Consider the following 19,425-nt stretch of genomic DNA (forward strand, 5'->3'; position numbering starts at 1 on the left):
GCCTTCCCCTCCCATCCATCCCCCTCCTCCTCCCTCCACGCCCTCCTCCTGCCGCTCCCCATCCACTCAGGGCTACGGCCTGGCTCCGCTGCCGGTGGTGGTGTTCCCCACCGCGGCCCAGCTGGCGGACATGCTGACTCAGCACTTTGACTGCCAGGTGGGCGCGAGGAGGCGGAGGTGGAAGGGGGGTGGGGGCGGGAGGCGGAGGCGGGGAAGGAGGCGGGGAAGGAGGTGGGGCAGGGGCGGTGTGTTGTGTCGTTTTTGCCGGGGTAGCCGGCCGCTGGTGGCGATGATGGCAGCAGGAACATGTGTCAGGCACCATGGCCAAAAGCTCAACCAGTCTCACCTCCTCATTTCCGACACACACACACACACACACACACACACACACACACACACACACACGCGCGTCTGGGCATACACATACACACACATACAGGTATCCCTAAGTAACTCGGCCTTCGTTTTGTTGTTTTTAACACACGCGCGTAGGTGACGCCCACCCAGTCGGAGCTGCAATCCATGGCACCCGCCCTAGCTGACCAGGTGCGAGGGTGAACATGCTTCAGGACACTGCCAGGCGGCCCCAATACCATTTCCGCAACGCTTCTATCTTCTAACGGCCCGTCACCGCCTCTTCCTCCCTTTCCTCAACTCCTTTCTCCTCCCCATCGTATCCCCCTCCTCACCTCTTCCCTCACCTCCTCCCTGAACTCCTCCATCACCTCCATCACCTCCTCCCACACCTCCTCCCTCACCTCTCTCATCTCCCTACCCTCCCCCTCCCCCCCCCTCTCCTCCCCTCCTCCCCTCCAGGGCCTGGAGCTGGACTCGGCCCTGGCGCCCGTGCTGACCGCCTTCGGCTGCACCGCCAAGGGAGCCGCCGTGCAGAGCGCCGCAGGACCCCCCGACAACAGCAACAGCGGCACCCCACCCGACAACAGTGGCGGCAGTAGCAGTGGCGCCGTGCCTTCTGGAGGCAGTAGCGGCAGCGATGGGAAGAGCACACAGCAGCCAGGCTCCACCAGCGGCAGCTCTGACACACCTGCTGCTGCTGCCTCGCCGTCGCCCACGCCGCCGCCGTCGCGCCGCCGCCGCCCGCCACCGCGCAAGGTGTCGTCGTCTCAGACCTCAGCAGACGCGACGCAGTCTTCAGGCACCACGCAACAGCCGCCTGCGAGCTCTACCGACAGCACAGGTGGCGGTGACAGCACCAACAGCAACGATGGTGGGGGCGGCGGCGGCAGTGGCGACGCGGCGGGCGCGGACGCGTGCGCCTGCTCCACAGACGGCGCCAGCGGCGGCGCGTCCACGCAGCTGGTGGGCTGTGCGCAGCACGGGCTCAGTGTGGGCGACACGCTGTGGTACTGCATGGTGAGCCTGCTGCAGGGGGCGTGTGTGTGTGTGTGTGTGTGTGTGTGTGTGTGTGTGTGTGTGTGTCAAAATTGCACAGCGTGTTATGTTGGAAAAGGGTGTGTAAGGCTGTGCGTATGGCATATGTATTAGGCTAATAGCTGTGGCTGGGCGTTTGCATGTGTGTGTGACCAGCAGCAGCAGCAGCAGCAGGTGTGGGGCATACACCTAGCGCGTGCTGTGCCATTCGCGCCTGTGCTGACACTGCCAACCGGTCATCCACGTCTCAAACGGCCAAACCCGAATGACCCCATTCCCCCAACGCACGCTCTTGCACCACCACCACCGCCACCACCACCACCACCACCACCACCACCACCACCACCACCACCACCACCACCACCACCACCACCACCACCACCACCACCACCACCACCACCACCACCACCGTTGCCTCCACCACCACCACAACACACACACACACACGCACACACACACACACACACACGCACACACACGCTCCCTGATTCCCTTACATCACACGCGCAGGTCCAGGGCGGCGCCTCCGGCTGCTCCCGCGCCGTGCCCTCGCGTGTGTTTGCAGGAGCCGCCTGGCTGGACTGCACCCCGCCCCCGCCGGCCGCACCCAGCGGACCCGACACCGGCAACCGCAGCAGCGACAGCGGCAGTAGCGGGAGCGGCAGCAGTGACAGTAGCGGAAGCGGGGCAGTGGGCAGCATGGCGCAGTCGGCGGGCGGCAGTAGCAGCGGCAGTAGCGGCGGCAGTAGCAGCGGCAGTAGCAGCGGCAGTAGCAGCGGCGGCGCTGCTGCTGGTGCGAATGGGAGCGGCGGACAGGCGTTGCCGTCTTTGGGCTTTGGCCGCCTCTTCGGCGCCTGGTTCGGGCGTTGATTAGTTGGAGGCTGTGGTTTAAGTCTAATTGGACGGAAGCCGTTGCGATGAGGTAGGGGTGGAGGGCCAGGTGTGAGAGCCGGGCTCCTCATGATGAGCTGGGGCTGGCTGCCGGTTTGAAGTGAGGCGCGTGCCCCACCGTCTGCTGCTGGGGACTCCATGATTGCGTGATCCTATATCCTACTGTGATGACAGCAGCATCTGTCCTGTGATTCCGTAAGGATGGTGGAGCAAGGCTGCGTCTTCCTGTACCGGCAAGAGTGCCGTGATCTCGGCTGTTTTTGCAAAGTTTCCTGATAGGCCATTCATCTGCTGTTTGTTCTGTGCGGTTCCTTGCGGAGCTTACGAGATGCCGCGTGGATGGAACTTGTTTTTAGCTTGCGAGGTGCCGCGTGGATGGAACTTGTTTCTAGCTTGCGAGGTGCCGCGTGGATGGAACTTGTTTCTAGCTTACCGAGATGCCGCGTGGATGGAACTTAGTTCTAGCTTGCGAGGTGCCGCGTGCCGATCGCGTCTATCTTGGGACTGTGACCTACCTGCACGCCACTTCGTGACGTGGACAAGTGATGGCGAGAAGGTGTTGTGCAGCACACGGGTTCGGTGGGTGATGGATCCCGGTAACCGTACGTAGGCTTATGTACGTGCGGTACGTGCTTGTGGGGGAAATGCGGACGGCCTGCGGCGGAAGACGGGAAAGGTGCGTGACCTTCGTTCGGGCTTTCGTGGGCAAACAGCCAACATGCGCCCACTGCTGCTTCTACGCAAGGGCAAGGGTGCTGTCGTGACGCTAATGTACTAAGGCAGGGCTATCTAGCTGCATGTTCCGTCCCCTGGATCCATGCACATGCCAACATGCGCGTGACTGCAACACTATCAAAGCCCTGAAGCCCCAAAGGCGAAAGCGCCGCAGCGGCAGCCGTCCGCCGGCCCGCGCGACACGCTGACACCTACCCACAGCAGTGATAGATGACAGCACCCACCGGTTCCGCACAGACCAGCACAGGGGTGCGGGGTGAAGTGGTGCGGGGTGAGGTACTCCTTATGGCCTATGCAAAGAATCTGGGCTGGGGCCTGGCCGGGATGGGGGGGGGTGTCGACGGCATAGTCGGCCATCGTGGCCAAACTGCCTTACGTCACTAACTGCTTGCGTCCACCCTACTCCTGCATATCTACCGCGGTGCTAAATACACATTATATATGAACACATATGTAACTACGCGTCACATGACGCTGAAAGGCAAGAAATGAATCCTCGCTTAACAAGAGCCTTAAGACTGCGAGACTACTTTGTAAATTTGACTTCGCATACTGATCCAGATGCACTTAGAGACCGCCTGGAGGAACTTGAAGATCAAGCGGCGTTCCTCGGCCACGCCCCGGTACATATTGATGTCACTGCTGAGGCGGAAGCGGCTGTCCTCGCTGCTGTGGTAGCCGCAAACTGCTGGTCGGCCCATGCCACAGCAGCGGATGTGCCTCAGGGCCGGCGCTGGTTGGATGCTCTGAACATGTTTGACCGCACCGGCACCTTGCTGGTAAACATGCCGCTTGAATGGCTGCGTCGCACGCGGGCGCCGCTGGCGCTCGTTCGCGCTGGTTCGCTCAGCGCGTACGCGCGCATAATGTCTCGGCTCGGCTGCGGTGGGGACGGGGACGGGGCGGGCGGCAGCAGCGACGGCAGCGGCAGCAGCGACGGCAGCGGCAACACGTTTGCCCAGGAGTGCAGCGGCGTGGCGAGCATGGTTGTAATTCTACAGCTGCTGGTTATACCGGTGCAGCTTGAGGCTGCCGAGGCTGCCGACGCCACCTTCGCCGCCGAGCTGCTTGACGCGCTGGGCCGCAGCCAGCTGCTGGAGCACGCGGCGGCGGCGGTGCTGCGACTGGCGGCGGCCTGCCCGCCACCGCCGCCGCCGGTCGCAGCAGGTACGTCGCCTCCGTGCGCATTGTCTCATGACTGGCCGGGGCTATGCACTGCCATCATGGTGTTTTGCGACCACTTAAGGTTCCTGGCGCTGGCCATCATACTGCCGGCAATGAGCTTTCTGGCGCCACTGACACAGCAACCGCCGGCCGCCAGCGCTACCGGCAGCGGCAGTAGCAGCACTGGAGACGGCAGTGGCAGCGCTGCAGACGGCAGTGGCAGCACTGCAGACGGCAGTAGCAGCACCAACAGCGACAGCGCCAGCACCAGCAGTCATGCCGCTACGGGCAGCAGCGGAGGCTCTGTGGCCTCAACCCTGCAGCCGAGCGATGCGGCGGCCGCCATGCGTCGTCTGCTCGGCGGGCCGTGCCTGCACATGCTGCTGGTGTGGGCCCTCGCATGCCTTCGCCTGGGAGCTGTTACCCACATGCCCACTGCTGCTGGCGCGGCACTACCTGCGGCAGCAGCACCACCACCAGCGTTCACGCAGCAGGCAGGCAGCGGCGCCAGCAACACTGACGTGTGGCCGCAGGTGCGGCCCCTCCACAAATCCGATCAGCCTACGGACGAGGACATTCAGTTAGAGGCGGGTATCGTGTTGCTTGCTTGCACCCTCGTCCCGCACGCGCTTGGCGTCCAGCCGCCGCAGGCGAGGCACTTGCGTCATGCTGTCGGCAGCAGCACGGCGGCGCCGGCGCTGCTGTACCCAGCGCTGCAGGTATATGACCTGCTGCACAGCGCCGCGGCTGCCCTATCCGCGGCGCCGCCGTCGGGCCGCCTCCGCCTGTGCCTCACCAGCTCCGCAACCGACGTGCTGAATGCGTCACTTTGTGGGATGCGGCCGAGGCAGGCGGCGGCGCGGCTGCCGGGCTTTTGGCGACTGCTGCTGCAGCAGCTGAGCTGGGAGCTGGGAGAGTATACAGCGAACAGCATATCTCGTCTGGAACGGGCGCTGAGGTTTGGCCGGCAGCTTGCTGGGGAGGAGGCTGCACCGGGGCCGCAGACGGTGGCGGCTGCGGCGGCCGAGGCGGCTGCAGCCGCTGAGGCGGCGGGCGCCACAGGGCCCTACTGCTACAGCCTGCGCTGCGCGCTGGACGCGGGGCTTCTGCCGGCGCTGGAGCGGACCTTGCGCATCCAAGCGGAGAGCGCACCGACAGCGGCCAGCAGCAGCAGCACAAGCAGCACTGACGTCCAGCTCAGGCGCGCAACCACGGAGAACACGCTGCGCTTCGTGCTGCAGCATTCGGGCGTATGGCCGGCCCTGCTCGCGCACGGCTCCGTGGCGCAGGCGGCGGGGCTGGTGGCCACACTGGCGGCGACCGCGCGGCATGCGCGCGCAGGGCTACTGCGTGAGCAGGGAGGCGAGTACTCGGCGATAAAGGACGGCGTTCGCATTGCCAATAGGTTGGTTGCGCTCCTTGAGCAGGAGGTGTTTGGTGCGAGGGCGCACGCCGGGGCGGAGGTACAGCCGGAGCAGCAGCAGCAGCAGCAGCAAGCACAGGCGGCCACGGAGGTCGCGGGCGCGGACGCAGAAGCAGGAACTGCTGTGGCAGCGGCGGGTGGCGCGCCGCCGGCCGGCTCGGCGGCGGCGGCGCAGCACGCGCTGCTCGCGTCCTTTGCGCTTCAACAGTGGCTGCCGCTCATGCTTGGCGCAGCGGCGCACCTGATTCAGGCTTTGCGTTGTGAGGCGCGCGACGTGCGGCATGCGGCGCGTTTCGCCACATTCATACCAAACTTAATAAAGACTGTTCGGTTGGCGTTACGCATGTTTGTGCGAGCCGCCATGCTGCAGTGTCCACGCTCACGTCCCATATCAAGTTCCAGACGGAGGCATTCGCATCTCCCCTCAACGCCCACTGCGACATCCCAGCATACTACACTACCCACCCGCAAGATTCAGAGTTCGGGGCCGCCCACGACTGCTACAGCCGCACGCTAGATGGAATCTCCTTCGTTCACCCACCCCCACAACCCGAGCACACCAGCCTGGCCATGGCGTGGGCGGTCGCCAGCGCCGAGGCGGCAACAACGCACACACCGCACCTGTCCGTCGTGGTGGTCCCGTATGGCGACACAAGCGGCTACACAGCCTGGCTCCAACACCCACTGGTCCACGACCTGGGGCACATCAAACCGGCGCACGCCTGGGCAGGCCTGGCCTCAGGCCTAGGCCAGCCGCAGGAGCTCCCCGCTCACCGACGTGGACTCCACCTCCTGTGCGTGACAAACGAAAGGGGCCGCCTCCTCCTCAATCAGGCCCTGGAGAGTGGGCTTGCACTCGCCCTAGCGGACGCGCTCGGGCACACACCGCACCTAGCTACCCGTAAACCCCCCACGGACCCAGACACACCCAACCCGTGGCCCCCAACCCCCCGGAAGTTAAAACGGCGCATCCTCGCCCAGAGCAGCCAGACGCCCCAGCCCCAGCCCCCTCGCGATGCCCCCACCCTACCATCCCCTACGGAGCTTGCAAGTTGCAACCCTCTACCGCGCTTATGTCCCGCTCGCACACACACGAGGCTCCGCGGTCTTTACCGACGGGAGCAAAGTACCACACACACGAGAGTACACGGGCCTGGGAGCGGCGGTCTGGGACGCCAGCGACAACCGCGCCACGCACATTGATGAAGACATCGCCTTCAACACACCCCTGAGCACCATCCTTCGGTGTGAATCATCCGCCATACGCACGGCGCTCCGCCTCCATCGCGACACACCTCACCTACGGGTCTACACCGACAGTCTTGTCAGTCTGTTCATCCTCCGTCGCGCCATTATGGAGCCCGAGTCACTCCACGTAAGCAAGCACCGCGAGATGTTTGGGACCATAGTCGACCAACTTGCGGAACGTGCCCTAGCTGGACACAAGACATCATTTTATCACGTACGTTCGCACCAGACAGACACATGCGTAGGAAATCAGAAAGCGGATGAAGCGGCACAGGCTGTGGCCACCAGAACAGTGCAGCCGGATGCGACAGAAACTCTATACTCGCACCCATATGAACCCTTAGAGGGATGGATTGCCCAGAAGGAAATTGTGGAGCACAATGGCAATTTGGAAGAACGGTTGCGCTACGCCAACGACCTCAATCGCGACCTGAAGAAAATGGCCCGTAAATCCACCGCGACCGGTTATACCAAATCAGGACTGTACGCGGAACTATGGGAGGCAGCGAGGAAGCACATCGACGAACGCTACGGCCTAAACCTGTTCGACAAGTTCTCATTTGAAGAGGCCCGCTGCGCGTTCAAATACCGCTGGGGCCTCTCCTGGAATGCCAAGCGGGCCGCAAGAGTAAAACACCCCATGCCCGGCTGCGCAGGCGGCGAATGCCCCCTGTGCCGCGGCGACGACGGTGGCACGCACACCCTGGGCGGCTGCACCCACCCACGCATGAAAGCAGCCTACATTGCGCGTCACAACCGCGCTGTCCAGCGGATAGCGAAAGCAATAAGTCAGGGCCACTATGGAGGCTGCGTTATGTACATGGACGCCGGTAAGGATGCCCCCACTTACAGCGGGGGAACCCGCATCCCTGCGTGGATGCTCCCCAGCACGCCAGAGAGCGTGCGTAAGAAGCTCCGTCCAGACCTGCTGGTCATTCCCACACTCCGGATGCACATGTCCGGACTGCCAGCCCGTGCACCCCGCGCACGCCGACAAAGGAGCGCCCATAAGGTCTACGTCATAGAAGTCGGATACTGCTCGGACCTAAACCACCCAGACAAACGCGCAGAGAAACTGCAACAACACGAAGACCTCGTGGCCGCTCTCCGCGACGCAGGCTGGGACGTGATGTACAGCCCAGACACTATAATTAGCCTTGGCCATACTGGCACGGTCACACCCCACCTTCATGCCCTCCTCAAAACACTCGGATGCCCCACACAGTCCGCACACAACACATGCCGTAAACTAGTTCAGCACGCCGTCCACACCACAACCGCCATCACAACCCTCCGCCGCGAAATCTACAGCCACAAATGGCCCGGGAGACCACCATAAAACCGTATGACCCGCTGTGGGAAAGGGGCCAGGCCCAGTACGCCTAGGCGCACTGGCAACCTCCCCTCTCTCACTTGGGGGACAGGGGCTCAGCGGCGGAGACCATCTATGCGGTGGTCTCTCACGCCCTCACACCCCTACCTCCGCAGAACACGCCCTGTCATGCAGGGAGTACCTATTATTATTATTATTATTATTATGTCTGGCATCTCACTCGGCAGTTGCTGGCGCCGCAGCGTCGGCGCCAGCTGCGGCGGAGGGAGCAGCAGCCGCCACCACAACACCTGCGGAGGGATCCCCCACCCTGACGTCGGCAACCACGGCCGCAGCCACGGCTGGTGCGTTGGCCGCCCCGCACGCGGCGTCGCCTGCGGCGGAGTCCTGTGTCGCCTACCTGCGGCTGACGTGCCTGCCGTCGCTCATGCAGCTTGCGGGCGATGTGGCGACGAGGCTTGAGCTCCCCGCTAACAAGCAGAATGCTTCCATGGACGCTCTGGCAGCTGTGTTCGCAGACCTGCTGCAGGCGATGACCGCCGCGGATCCTCCGGCCGCTGCCGGGCTCGTGCTGGCGACGTCGTGCAGCGGTGGCCCGGTCAGGGCGATGGTGCAGCGCGCCAAACGAAACGACGTGGTCGAGTTCCTTGATGCGGTACAAGACGCTTGCAAGCTGCAGCGGGAAGCGGCTCCCAACGGCAGCACCGGCTCGACGGACTTGGGGGCAGTCGTGCAAGCAGCCTGGCCGGCGGCCGTGGCGCTTCGGCAGAGCTTGCTGTGGGGCCAGGAGTGGCAGCAGATGCGAACACACGCCAGCTGGCTGCTGTCGCCGGCGGAGGTGGAGGCGCGGCTGCGGGAGGCGGGCGTGGTGCTGAAGGGCGGCGGCAGCTGCGACGGCAGTAGCAGCGGTGGCCGCGGCGGGGCTGCCGCGACTCCTGCTGGCGCCGGCGCCTTCACGCTGTGCGGCAATCCGGAATGCAGCAGCCTGGATGGGCCCAGCGCACTTATCGCGCCCGGCCGCGGCAAGACGTGCGCGCGCTGCAAGCAGATCACGTACTGCTGCGGCGCGTGCCAGCTGCAGCACTGGCGGGAGGGCGGCCATGACAAGGCGTGCGCGGGGCTGGCGGCGGCAGGGGCTGGGGCGGCAGCGGCAGCGGCAGGGAGCAACTAAAACCACATTGTGCGGAAAGGCTTTGATGACGGAGACGGTTCCATCAAACTGAAAATGTGTGTTGTTTGCGTTTTTCATAAATTGGGTGTGCTGGTGTCTCAAAAGTGCCCTACGTTGCGAAGGGGCAGAAGCAAAGACTGTGGGTGAACGGGCATCCAGCGTGTGATGGTCGATGGGCATTGCAATCGGCGGCGCTGGCTGTAGTGAGGTTGCAGTGCGCTCACGTGCAATGCCGTATTGTATGTGAGTCGAAGCGGCTGTGCGTGTGCGGTCGGCTGCGACTGCGCTGACATTGCGTTGCGTTCATAGAAATTAAAAGCGAGCATTGGCATCTGCTGCAGGTGGACGTGTACTCGTAGCAGTGTTGCTTATGGTGTGCTGCGGATTGTATTACTAGTAGACGCCGAGTGCTAATACTTGCGCGCAAAACTGGCAGGCTGAAGCTTGCAGCCCAAAGGCAGTGGCTGGCGCATAGGCGCACAGCACGTGCTGCAAGTCAGCCGCATTACCATTAACCGATTACAGTGGCATTTCGCATGTGCAGCATCCCTGCCTAGACGTACATGGTAGTACCCACGTGGACCCAGGGGTGCGCCGCCGTGGGCTGGGGCCACGTGTGCATGCGGCTGGTACTCACTGCCCCAGAGTGTGTGTGTGTGTGTGTGTGTGTGTGTGTGTGTGTGTGTGTGTGTGTGTGTGTTTGTGTGTGTGTGTGTTTGTGGGTGTGTGTGTGTGTGTGGTGTGGGTGTGTGTGGTGTGTGTGTGGGTGTGGGTGTGTGTGCGGGCCCCGCCTACCATGTGCATATGACGGCTGTGTGCCGAGCCCTGCGCGGCAGGCCGCGTCCCGTGGCGCATGTTTCGACAAGCTGGCGTTCTCGACAGGCTGGGGTTCGTACTTGTGCTCTCGTCGGAAAAATACACTTTGTTCGGGATCGGCACTGGCCAAGGAATGGCCCCTGCCAACGGACAATGCATTGGGGCCGGGCGCTTGAGGCCGGGTGACTGATGAGGCTGGCGAGCATGGCTAGCACGCACGTTGACAGATGCCGTGGGCGGTAGGCGCACAGGCTGCTGGCAACTACCTGCTGAGGTGTAAACTCTTGTCTGCCCATTACTGAGAGCGTGGCCGCCTGTGTCCACTGTCCACCACATGACAAAAACGGACTTCACCTCTCAGCGCATGGAAATGGATTTGCCTCACCATCCAAGCATGTTGTTAGTCAGCCTGGTCCTGACTACAGGACAGCAGCACCTGGCGTTAAACGCCCAGCCGTCATAAATTTTGGCCAGCCCCCGCTGTGCGAAGTGGGTTACCGTATGGGAAAGAGGGAGTCAGCCACACAGGGTCACACGGGGACTTGACAGCTAGGGCTACAGAGCCTTGCAGGCTTGCACCCGCGGGTGGTGTTATTCAGAACGTGAGAACGGGCATACACACTTACGTACAACTGAGTTCACTTGTGCACTTTTGCAATCAGAGGCTCAGAGGCCCTGAAGCGCAAGCATCGCTACCCCATTCCCCACCCCGATCCTCCTGAGTGATAAACTGATAACCATGTGCTGAACCGGCCGCGCTGTTGGACACCACATCGATTGCCTGTGTATATAGCCCGCCTACCGACAGCTGTCACTGTCAGAAACACAGGCCCATGGCACAGTCCATGATGCCCCATGGCACACACTCACACCCTGCCACACCCACATGCGCGCTGCGCTGTCTACGCAGGTGCAGTTGGGCGCCGTGCGCGCAACCACACGTCAGACAAACGTACGATTGAAGCCATCTTGCAGACAAATCACCTGCACACTACGGGGCTACGCCAACCTGCCCCTTACCCTGTCCCATCACAGCCAAATCGCCTGCCGCACTTGTAGATAGCAGCATGCTCACGATATGGAGCTCGACTTGTGCTCCAGGTGCTTGTACCTCACGCAGCACTGCAGCAGCACTTCCCGAGCACCATGAACCTAAACTCGCAATCGTTGTATGTGTCAGACCTCATGTGTAATTCGTGGCCTCCCTACCTCACCGCTCACAATTGCATCCCTGTATCCACCGCGGAAGCCGCCGCTTTCTGGCCCTCGTCACGAGTGTCGGTTGCGGCAACGATACGGTGTAGGTCACAGCCCACAGCGTCGAAGCTGACAAACCCACAGAATGAGCGCTGCTACCGTGCGCCCGCCAGATTGCGCGGGCCCCCTGCCCGGTACACGCCAGTGTAGGTACTCTGTGGGGAAAAGGTGGCGGCGGCCGAATGACAAACGAAGAGAGGCCCTTGAGGAAGCGAACGCGCGCACACGGACGTTCATCCGCGGCCCCACATCCATGCAACACTCCCCAGCACCCTCCCTAGCTTCACCACCACCACCGCCCCTCGCTCCTCCTCTCCACGCCTCTTCTGGCCTACTTGCCCCCTGCTCCCTGTCCTGCGATCCCATGCTCCCACGCAGTGCCCTCTGCCCGCCCGGCCCCCCATCCGCCCGCCCATCCGCCCCACGCCCGCCCCCACGCCCCTCACTCACACACACACACACACACACACACACACACACACACACACACACACACACACACACACACACACACACACACACACACACACACACACACACACACACATACACACACACACACACACACGCAGTCGCCCACCTTGTCATCGTGGTGTCGCACGTACTCAGCCTTGGTGGTGGCGGCCAGGGGGTCGGCGTCGGCCAGCCGCCCAAACAGCGTGTCCACAGACACACGCTTCTTGGCCTGGGCACGTGCGCATGCCAGCAGGAGTTTTGCGTTGGAGAAATTGTAGAGAAAGAGAGAGAGGTGATAACGGGAGAACAGCCGGGTTCATGCGAGTGCATGCGGCGCTCGTTGGAGGCGTGTGTTGGTGATGAGTCAGGGCGATAAGCTCTTGGATGTGGCACAACCACTAACTCGGCACTCTGCAGGCACACTAGCCGCACCCCCGCCCTGATGTGCCTAGAAAGTTTCCGACCGCACTCCTATGATGCCGTCTTTTGCGCGGCTACGGCCCAGCTGCTGCAGCTACTGGAGTAGAGCCGGGCATCGCCACCACCACGCCTACCACCACACGCGCACTGCCTGCTACTCCGGGCTCCGTGGGGTAGCGGCACGGATACCGTAAGCGCTCTCGGCCCTCACCGCAATCTCCTCCAGCGCGAGCAGGAAGGTGTCGTAGTTGATTCTTCCGAAGCTTTTGCTGACACGCAAGAATATGCCCTCCTGCAGATGTGGGCACGCGAAGCGCCAGCAGGGGCAGGGCGTCACGCGTGGCAGGCGAGCACGCCTTGGTTCCCATACTCAAGACTGGTGCTGTGGTGGACCCTTCGCCTGACCCAACACCGAAACCCGATCCACATTCGGCCCGCATCCTGTCGCTGAAATGTGCCCCGAAACCTGCCCCCGAACCTTCGCTTCCGTGCGCGGCATGACCCCTGCGCCGCGCACGTACCGCTACCCCTGGCAACCCTCCGCCCGCTTGCTCACCACGTCCATGGGCGTGAGGCCCCCGCCAATCAACTTGCTCTCCCGACATAGTTTCGCAAACTTTGACCCATCCAGCGTCGCGTTGGCCAGCGTGATCTGTGGGAGAGAACACAGGTGAGCACAGTCGCGGGCTGCAGGACACCCGACGCTGAAGGGACCCGTCCACGAGCACGAGTTCCACATAGGCTTAGGCCAGCACATTGGCCACGGTGGGCTGAGCTCGTGTTGAAAGGGAAGGCAACCTGCGGGGCTCCCAGGTGCGCTATCCGGGCCGCATGTCTCGCCAACTCCCAGCGCCGGGCTCACTCACCCCTGTCTTGCCAATCGATGCATACTTGATGAATACGTGCTGGGCAAGATCCTCAGACATCGTAAAATATTTCGTTAGGAAGCCGAACGGAAGGCAAGCAGTCTCAGCAACGCGCACTCGACAAGCCTAATGATTAGCAGAATAACTGAATAGACATGTCAGTTTATCTTCAAATGACTTTGCCTGTTTGAGCATTCGGCCGATGAAAGGGTCTGCATCGTCGATGGGCGTGGAAAGGTTTTTCTCTGGCATTAAGGCCTAATTCAGTATTCACTTGTCTCACTCACTGAAGCACTTGTAATAATGCTAGCCATTGAACCATATAGCGCGTGAGGTGTCAACACTGTCATCAGGAAGAATGTCGTCACAGCCAGGCCCGGAGGGCCAGGCAAAGCAGGCGACGTCGCCGTTCAGCCTTTTTAAGCCGATTTCAGTAAGTCGGGGACGTGGGTTCGCACGGTCAAGCGGGACTACTGTTGCATGCCGTTCGCTGCGACCAAAGTGGACCGTGCGTTGACCAGCGTCGCAACGCTTCTCGTGCATTCGCAGTGGGCCAAGGGTGGCAAGAAGGTCAAGCAGGCCAAGCTGGGAGAGGAGAACAACATGTACTACCACCCGGAGGTAAGCGCCCGCTGGGCATCTCGGGACGGGCCCTTGGTCACACCGAGAAAGGCTTGCGAGGCCCCATTCGTCTCAACTGCGCCCCCTCACTGACCCTTGCCGTTGGATTGCTGCCTCGCAGCTGAAACGCTGGGTTGAGAGGGGCAAGGAGGATGAGGCCGCCGCGGAGGCAGCGGGCCCGCCTCCGCCGCCCGTGCTGTCCGGCGGCAGCATCGCTCACCCCGGCGGCTCGGTTGTCCACAAGTGAGTGTTGAAGTGGCGAGGGCTACGACACGTATTAGCAGATCTCGGCCATGCACGCCGGGCGTAAGCGGGCAAGCAGCACTGGCTAATGGTGCCTGCCTGCCTGGTACTCTTTGGGGCGACACTCGCGCCCTCCTTGGCAGCAACACCGTTGCCGCCCGTCCCCACGACCGGACCTCTGCGCCCGACAAAGCCTGCTCCAACCCAAGCCGCACCAACCAACCACATCACCTGACCAGCAACAACACTCTCCCTTCCTCCCGCGCACAGGCGCTCGCTGTCCCAGCGCTACGTGCTGCAATCCAACCTGTCCGTGTCTTCCATGGGCTCCCTCACGGGCTCGCTCTCCCAGACCGACCTGGCAGGCATGGCCGGCCAGGGCGGTGGCGACCCAGCTGCCGGCAGCTTCTCCCGCACCCCCAGCGGCTACAACAGCACCGGCCCCTCGCCGCCTCTGTCCGGCAGTGGCCTGCCGCCAAGCGTGTTTGCACCCGGCGCCAACACGGGAGCGAGTGCCGGCCCCGCCGCAAACTTCTTCGTCCCGGCGCCGCCGCAACGCTCGCCGTCGACGGGATTCTTTGTGCCGCCGGCACCGGTGCCGCAGGCGGCCGGCGGCGACGGGGACGGGGAGGTAGAGGCGCAGGGCGAGACCGGCGAGCAGCAGTTCGAGCATTCCGAGGCCGGGGCGACTGAGATTTCGCTGGGGCAGGCGCTCCCAGCGGCCCCGGCGGACGCGGAGGCAGACGCCGACAGTGCGATGCCCGTTAGTGCTGCCCGAGAGCCCTCGTACGGGCACTCGCTCTCTTTCTCTGACGCCCTGCGCGTGGACAGCCAGCAGCTGGATTCCCCCAACGGCGTTGTGGGTCCGCGGCCGCTGCCGGAGCCCGGAGCTGAAGCTGACGGCGGCCTGCCCGTACCGCACGGCTTCGAGCCGGGCCTGCGTTCTGTTGAGCACGGCCACTCGGACGGCGGCGCGGCGGTGTCGTTGTACAACGGCATTGCGCCCGGGGCCGAGGTCGAGGCGGAAGCAGATGGCCAAACACCGCCAGCGCTTCAATCGCTAGACGAAGCACAGTTCGCCGAGCACGAGGCAGGGGCAGCGGCTGAGGCGGAGCAGCAGCTGCAAACGGACGGCGGCAGCAGCGGCGGCGCAGTGGCGATGGCGGTGGACGGGTATGCCGGCCAGGAGGCCTCCACCTCCACCGATCCTGCTGACGCCGCGTCTGCCACGCCTGCCTCGGCCTCTCCCGGCGATGCCGCCTCTCAGTACTACTATCAGCAGTATGCCTACCTGTACCAGTACGCGCTGAGTCAGGGGTATGCCGAGGCGGACGCAGTGACGTACGCGCAGTACTATGCGACGCAGTACGCGCAGCAGTACACGCAGCAGGCGCCGGCGGGGCAGCTGGGCGAGGGCGAGGGCCAGCAGGAGCAGCAGGAGCAGCAACAGGAGGTGGCCATTGGGCTGCAGGTGGTGAGCGGCGGCGACGCGGAGGGCGGTGAGGGGCAGGAGGCAGCTGCGGACGGGTCCGGCTGGGAGGTGGAGCTTCCTGAGCTTGCCGTGGGGTCCGCAACGGCCGTCGAGGAGCCCGAGCCCGAGGCGCCGCAACAGCAGGATCAGAAGCAGGAAGAGCAAGTGCAGCAGGTGGCTATGGAGGTGGAGCAGGCTTACGCGCATGAGGCGGTTGCCACGACTGCGGCGCCGGGCCAGCAGCAGGAGGAGCAGGACGAGCAGCCGCTGGTGTTTACCCCCGCGCCGCTGCCTGAGGACCTGACCGCTGCCGCCTGCGCCGCGGCGCAGCACCACCAGTCCGCGGTCACTGCCGCAGTTGCCGCTGCCGCCGCCGCCGCGACTGCCGCTGCCGCGAGCCAGCCCGCGCAGCCAGAGGCGGCCCAGCGCGGCGCGCCTGCTTCCGCCACAGTAAGCGCACCTCACGTTGCGGCGGCATCAGGTGGCGTGTCCACGGCGCCGCAGGTGCAGCTGCTGGGTCGGCTGGGCAAGCTTGCCTCCTCCGCCGTCACCTCGCTCGGCGCCTCCGCGGCCGCGGCCGCCGCGGCGGTGGCTGCCCCCAGCGCCCCATCTTCGGCGCTGTCGCTGTCCGCCCTGGGCCTGGTGGGGTCGTTTGGCGAGCTGAGCTCTGACGACTTTGACTGCATCATGCACCCCGGGGACCCCGCCAAGCTGGACGGCCCGCTGCCGTGGGAGCTGCCCGAGCACCTGCGCCACGGCGCCACCGGCCGCAAGCTGCTGGCGCTGTGCTCCAACTGGCAGCGCGAGAACCCGGGCAAGCACTACACGCCGGCGCTGCTGCAGCAGCTGCTGGAGGCAGGGGCGGCGCAGGAGCAGGAGCAGGGCGGCGAGGGCAACGATGCCGCGGCTGTGGCGGCGGAGGCAGCGGCAGACGGGCTAGTGGTTGTCGCGTCCAGCGATGTTGCGCTTGCGGCCGAGGGCGGCTGCGGGTCTAGGGGCGCCAACGTCGCAGAGGACGCCTCGGCTGCTGAGCCTGAGGCCGGCGACGGCCTGTCCTCCTACGAGCGCGCGTGCCGACTCTCACAGTTTGGCCTGCCGGCGACGGAGCTGCTGCAGCCACACAAGCCTCAGCAACCAGCCGCACCAGCTTTGCAGACGCCTAAGCAGATGCAAGCGCTCACACACTCTGTGGCTGTGCAGCAGCAGCAGCAGCAGCAGCAGCTTGATCAGGTGGCTGAGCCGGCGGCGTCCGCTGTGGAATTTGCTGTGGCGCAGGAGGCGCGGACGCAGGCACCGTCGCGGCAGGTGCCCCTGCAGGTTGATATAGTCATGGCGCTGCAGGCCGCCGTCACGCAGTCACCCGGGGAGCTGCCCACCCCTACCTCCGCTCGCTCCGACGACCCCTTCTCCGGCACCGAGCACTTGCCGCGCTCCTACTACACGCAGCACCAGCAGCACCATGAGCAGCAGCAGGACGTGCAGGAGGAGGCGGTAGGAGGGTCCAGCGTGGAGAAATCGCCGCAGCGTGTGTACGCGGGCGCAGCGGCGCTGGGCCTAGAGGAAATGAGCGAGGAGGAGAGGGAGTTGGAGGAGGTCGCCTCGCCTGGCACAGTGCCCGTGCAGCTGGCGGCGCTTGGCGAGGAGGAGGCTGCGGACTTCTTTGCTCACCTGGGAGAGGAGCCGGCGGCTGAAGTGCAGCCGGAGCTTTCAACCGCTGCTGCTGTGGAGGCGGAGGCTGCGGAGGAGCCCGCTGCTGCTGCTGCCTCTACGCCGGCTTATGTAGTGGAGGAGCCAGAGTACGTTGTTGAGGAGCCGGCGGCTGACGTTATTGAGGAGCCGGCGGTGGAGGCCGCTGAGCCCGTGGCACCCGCCGCCGCTGCGGCCGCCGCCGCCGCCATTGATTCGGTGGTGGCGGCACTGGAGCAGCTGCGCAGCAGTGCTGCCGCCACCGCCGACAGCGAGGGCGAGTCGGCTGAGGAGCGCACCGCGTTGCTGCAGCAAATCCACGCCTCGCTGGCCAGCGCCACCGCGGCGCTGGCAGGCATGGGCGTCGACATCAGCGCGCTAGCTGCCCTCGCCGGCGCTGCCCCCGTCGCTGCCACCAGCCCCGACCACACGCCCGGCCCTGGCCACAAGCGCCCGCGCAAGGACGACAGCCCAGCCACCCCCACCCGGCCCACCGTCGTCAGCGGCACGGTTGATGCAGTCGAGACTCCGCTGCTTGCGCCCGGCCCTATGCTGGTTCGTGGCGCGGAGGGCGATGACGTCGCTACACCCGCCCTGGTGTCAGTGCCTGGCCCCGGAGAGCGCTTCCAGCAGCTAGGCCGCGCGCTGTCCAATGCGCGCGCTGACGTCGCCCAGTCTCAGCCGCAGCCGCCGGCTGTGGTTGTGTCGCTGAATGTGGTCGCGGCGCCCGAGGTGGATGTGTCGGTGCTGGAGGCGCGTGTGCGGGGCGAGGAGCGGCAGGCCTGGGAGTCCAAGCTGGCGGCGGTGGTGGACTCGGAGCGGGACGCGGCGTCGCTGGTGATTGCGTCGGTGGAGCAGCAGCGCGACGAGCTGCAGTCTCGGCTGGGCGGTGCGGAGGCAGCGCTGGCGGAGGCGGAGGCGGGCCGCAGTGGCCTGGTGGCGCAGCTTGAGGTGGAGGCGGCGGCGCGGCGAGGGCTGGAGGAGCGCGTTGCAGGCGCCGAGGCCGCGGCCGAGGAGGCGCGGCGTGCGGCGGCAGAGGCTCGCGCGGAGGCGGAGGCGGCGCGTGCCGCTGCCGCTGCTGCCGAGGCCGAGCGCGACGCCATGTCGGTTGAACTTGCGGCTGAGCGGACGGAGCGCGAAAGCCTGGCAGCGGCGCTGTCCGCTGCTCGCGAGGAGAGCTCTTCACTGCGCTCTCGCTACAAGGCCCGTTTCGCGGCTCTGAGCTCTGAGCTTGAGGCCACTCGCGGCTCGCTGTGTGATCTGCAGTCGGAGCATGACGAGCTGCTGCTGTGCCTGGGCCAGGAGAGCACCAAGGTGGAGGCGTTGGCGGGCGCGGTGCGGGAGGCGGGCGGCGACCCGGAGCCCATCATTGAGGCCATCGAGGCCGAGTATGAGACCATGGGCCTGGGCGGAGGCGGCGGCTCGGGTGCGGATAGTGAGGCGGCAGACGTCGGCGCTGGGGAGGAGCAGGAGGCAGCTGCCCAGGAGGTTGCGGCTGCTGAGGCAGCTCTGCTGGGCGGCGGCGAGGGCTGGGACTGTGCCGAGCTGGAGCTGGAGGGCGCGGTTTAAAAGCTGGAATGCTGGAATGGTATCTTACAGTAGAAGCTAAAGAGTTTTGACTGATAGACGAGCGGTAGTTGAAGTCATGCTTATACCCAAGTACGGAACAGACTGGGAAGTGTCGTGCTCAAAGGACGGTGATCGTGTTTGTGCTCAGGGTCAGCTAGGTTACCGTGTTTAGGCAATAGGGGCACAGACCTGTCAAGGCGGTCCTCCATGCATGCATGTACCCGTCGCTGCGATCAGCAGTGTGTCGGTGCAAACAGATGCCGTATGTAGGTCATGATTTATGACATCACCTGAGTGCTGCGAGGCGAGGGTAGAGGTGGCCTAGGCACTGTGAGTGTGAGAGCCCCGGAGGCAGGAGGCGATAGGGATTGCCATAGCAAGCGGCTTAAACTGGCTTAAATGAGGGCTAGCAAAGAGATTATCGGCATTCTGCTCGCTGAGGGCAACAACTCAGCAAGCTAGCAGAATGAGCGGTGACTGACATTGTAAGGCGATTGCCATCGGTACCACCTTTCCACCCTTTCCCTCTTGTCCCACGCCAGGTGGCACGCTGGAAGACGCGGGAAACTTCAAAACTGGCATGGACCGCCGTAATAACTTGGGCATGATACCACACCGCGTCAGCTGTATTATGTTCGTCAACAAAATGTTCATCCTGTGTCG

The 19,425-nt window shown here is 64.3% G+C and overlaps 4 protein-coding genes across 5 annotated transcripts in view; 3 read left to right on the forward strand and 1 right to left on the reverse strand.

The window, feature by feature from the left end:
• CHLRE_17g740600v5 (uncharacterized protein) overlaps positions 1 to 3,145 on the forward strand; it is a 10,482-nt gene extending 7,337 nt beyond the window's left edge. Inside the window, exons 11-14 of one of the 2 annotated variants that reach the window (XM_043072640.1) lie at positions 71 to 157; positions 493 to 546; positions 817 to 1,374; positions 1,903 to 3,145. In XM_043072640.1, the coding sequence (XP_042915099.1) occupies positions 71 to 157; positions 493 to 546; positions 817 to 1,374; positions 1,903 to 2,262 (1,059 nt within the window). In that variant the 3' untranslated portion in view covers positions 2,263 to 3,145. The remainder of the gene's footprint in view (positions 1 to 70; positions 158 to 492; positions 547 to 816; positions 1,375 to 1,902) is intronic. The other variant, XM_043072639.1, reaches the window with a different exon arrangement.
• Positions 3,146 to 3,423: 278 nt separating this feature from the next.
• CHLRE_17g740650v5 (uncharacterized protein) lies at positions 3,424 to 9,875 on the forward strand. The gene is made up of 2 exons (XM_043072641.1): positions 3,424 to 5,865; positions 8,429 to 9,875. Exons 1-2 carry the CDS (start codon positions 3,804 to 3,806, stop codon positions 9,355 to 9,357), a joined length of 2,991 nt encoding a protein of 996 aa, XP_042915100.1. The 5' UTR covers positions 3,424 to 3,803; the 3' UTR covers positions 9,358 to 9,875.
• A 380-nt stretch (positions 9,876 to 10,255) lies between these two features.
• Positions 10,256 to 13,318, reverse strand: CHLRE_17g740700v5 (uncharacterized protein). Its single transcript, XM_001701053.2, has 5 exons — positions 13,173 to 13,318; positions 12,863 to 12,958; positions 12,518 to 12,598; positions 12,011 to 12,115; positions 10,256 to 11,585 (listed from the first exon to the last, which is right to left on the reverse strand). Exons 1-5 carry the CDS (start codon positions 13,230 to 13,232, stop codon positions 11,526 to 11,528), a joined length of 402 nt encoding a protein of 133 aa, XP_001701105.1. The 5' UTR covers positions 13,233 to 13,318; the 3' UTR covers positions 10,256 to 11,525.
• Positions 13,319 to 13,471: 153 nt separating this feature from the next.
• Positions 13,472 to 19,263, forward strand: CHLRE_17g740750v5 (uncharacterized protein). The gene is made up of 4 exons (XM_043072642.1): positions 13,472 to 13,605; positions 13,722 to 13,793; positions 13,915 to 14,036; positions 14,307 to 19,263. Exons 1-4 carry the CDS (start codon positions 13,531 to 13,533, stop codon positions 18,760 to 18,762), a joined length of 4,725 nt encoding a protein of 1,574 aa, XP_042915101.1. The 5' UTR covers positions 13,472 to 13,530; the 3' UTR covers positions 18,763 to 19,263.
• Positions 19,264 to 19,425: the final 162 nt, after the last annotated feature.

This window comes from Chlamydomonas reinhardtii, chromosome 17 (assembly GCF_000002595.2).
Source record: "Chlamydomonas reinhardtii strain CC-503 cw92 mt+ chromosome 17, whole genome shotgun sequence".
Classification (NCBI taxonomy): domain Eukaryota; kingdom Viridiplantae; phylum Chlorophyta; class Chlorophyceae; order Chlamydomonadales; family Chlamydomonadaceae; genus Chlamydomonas; species Chlamydomonas reinhardtii.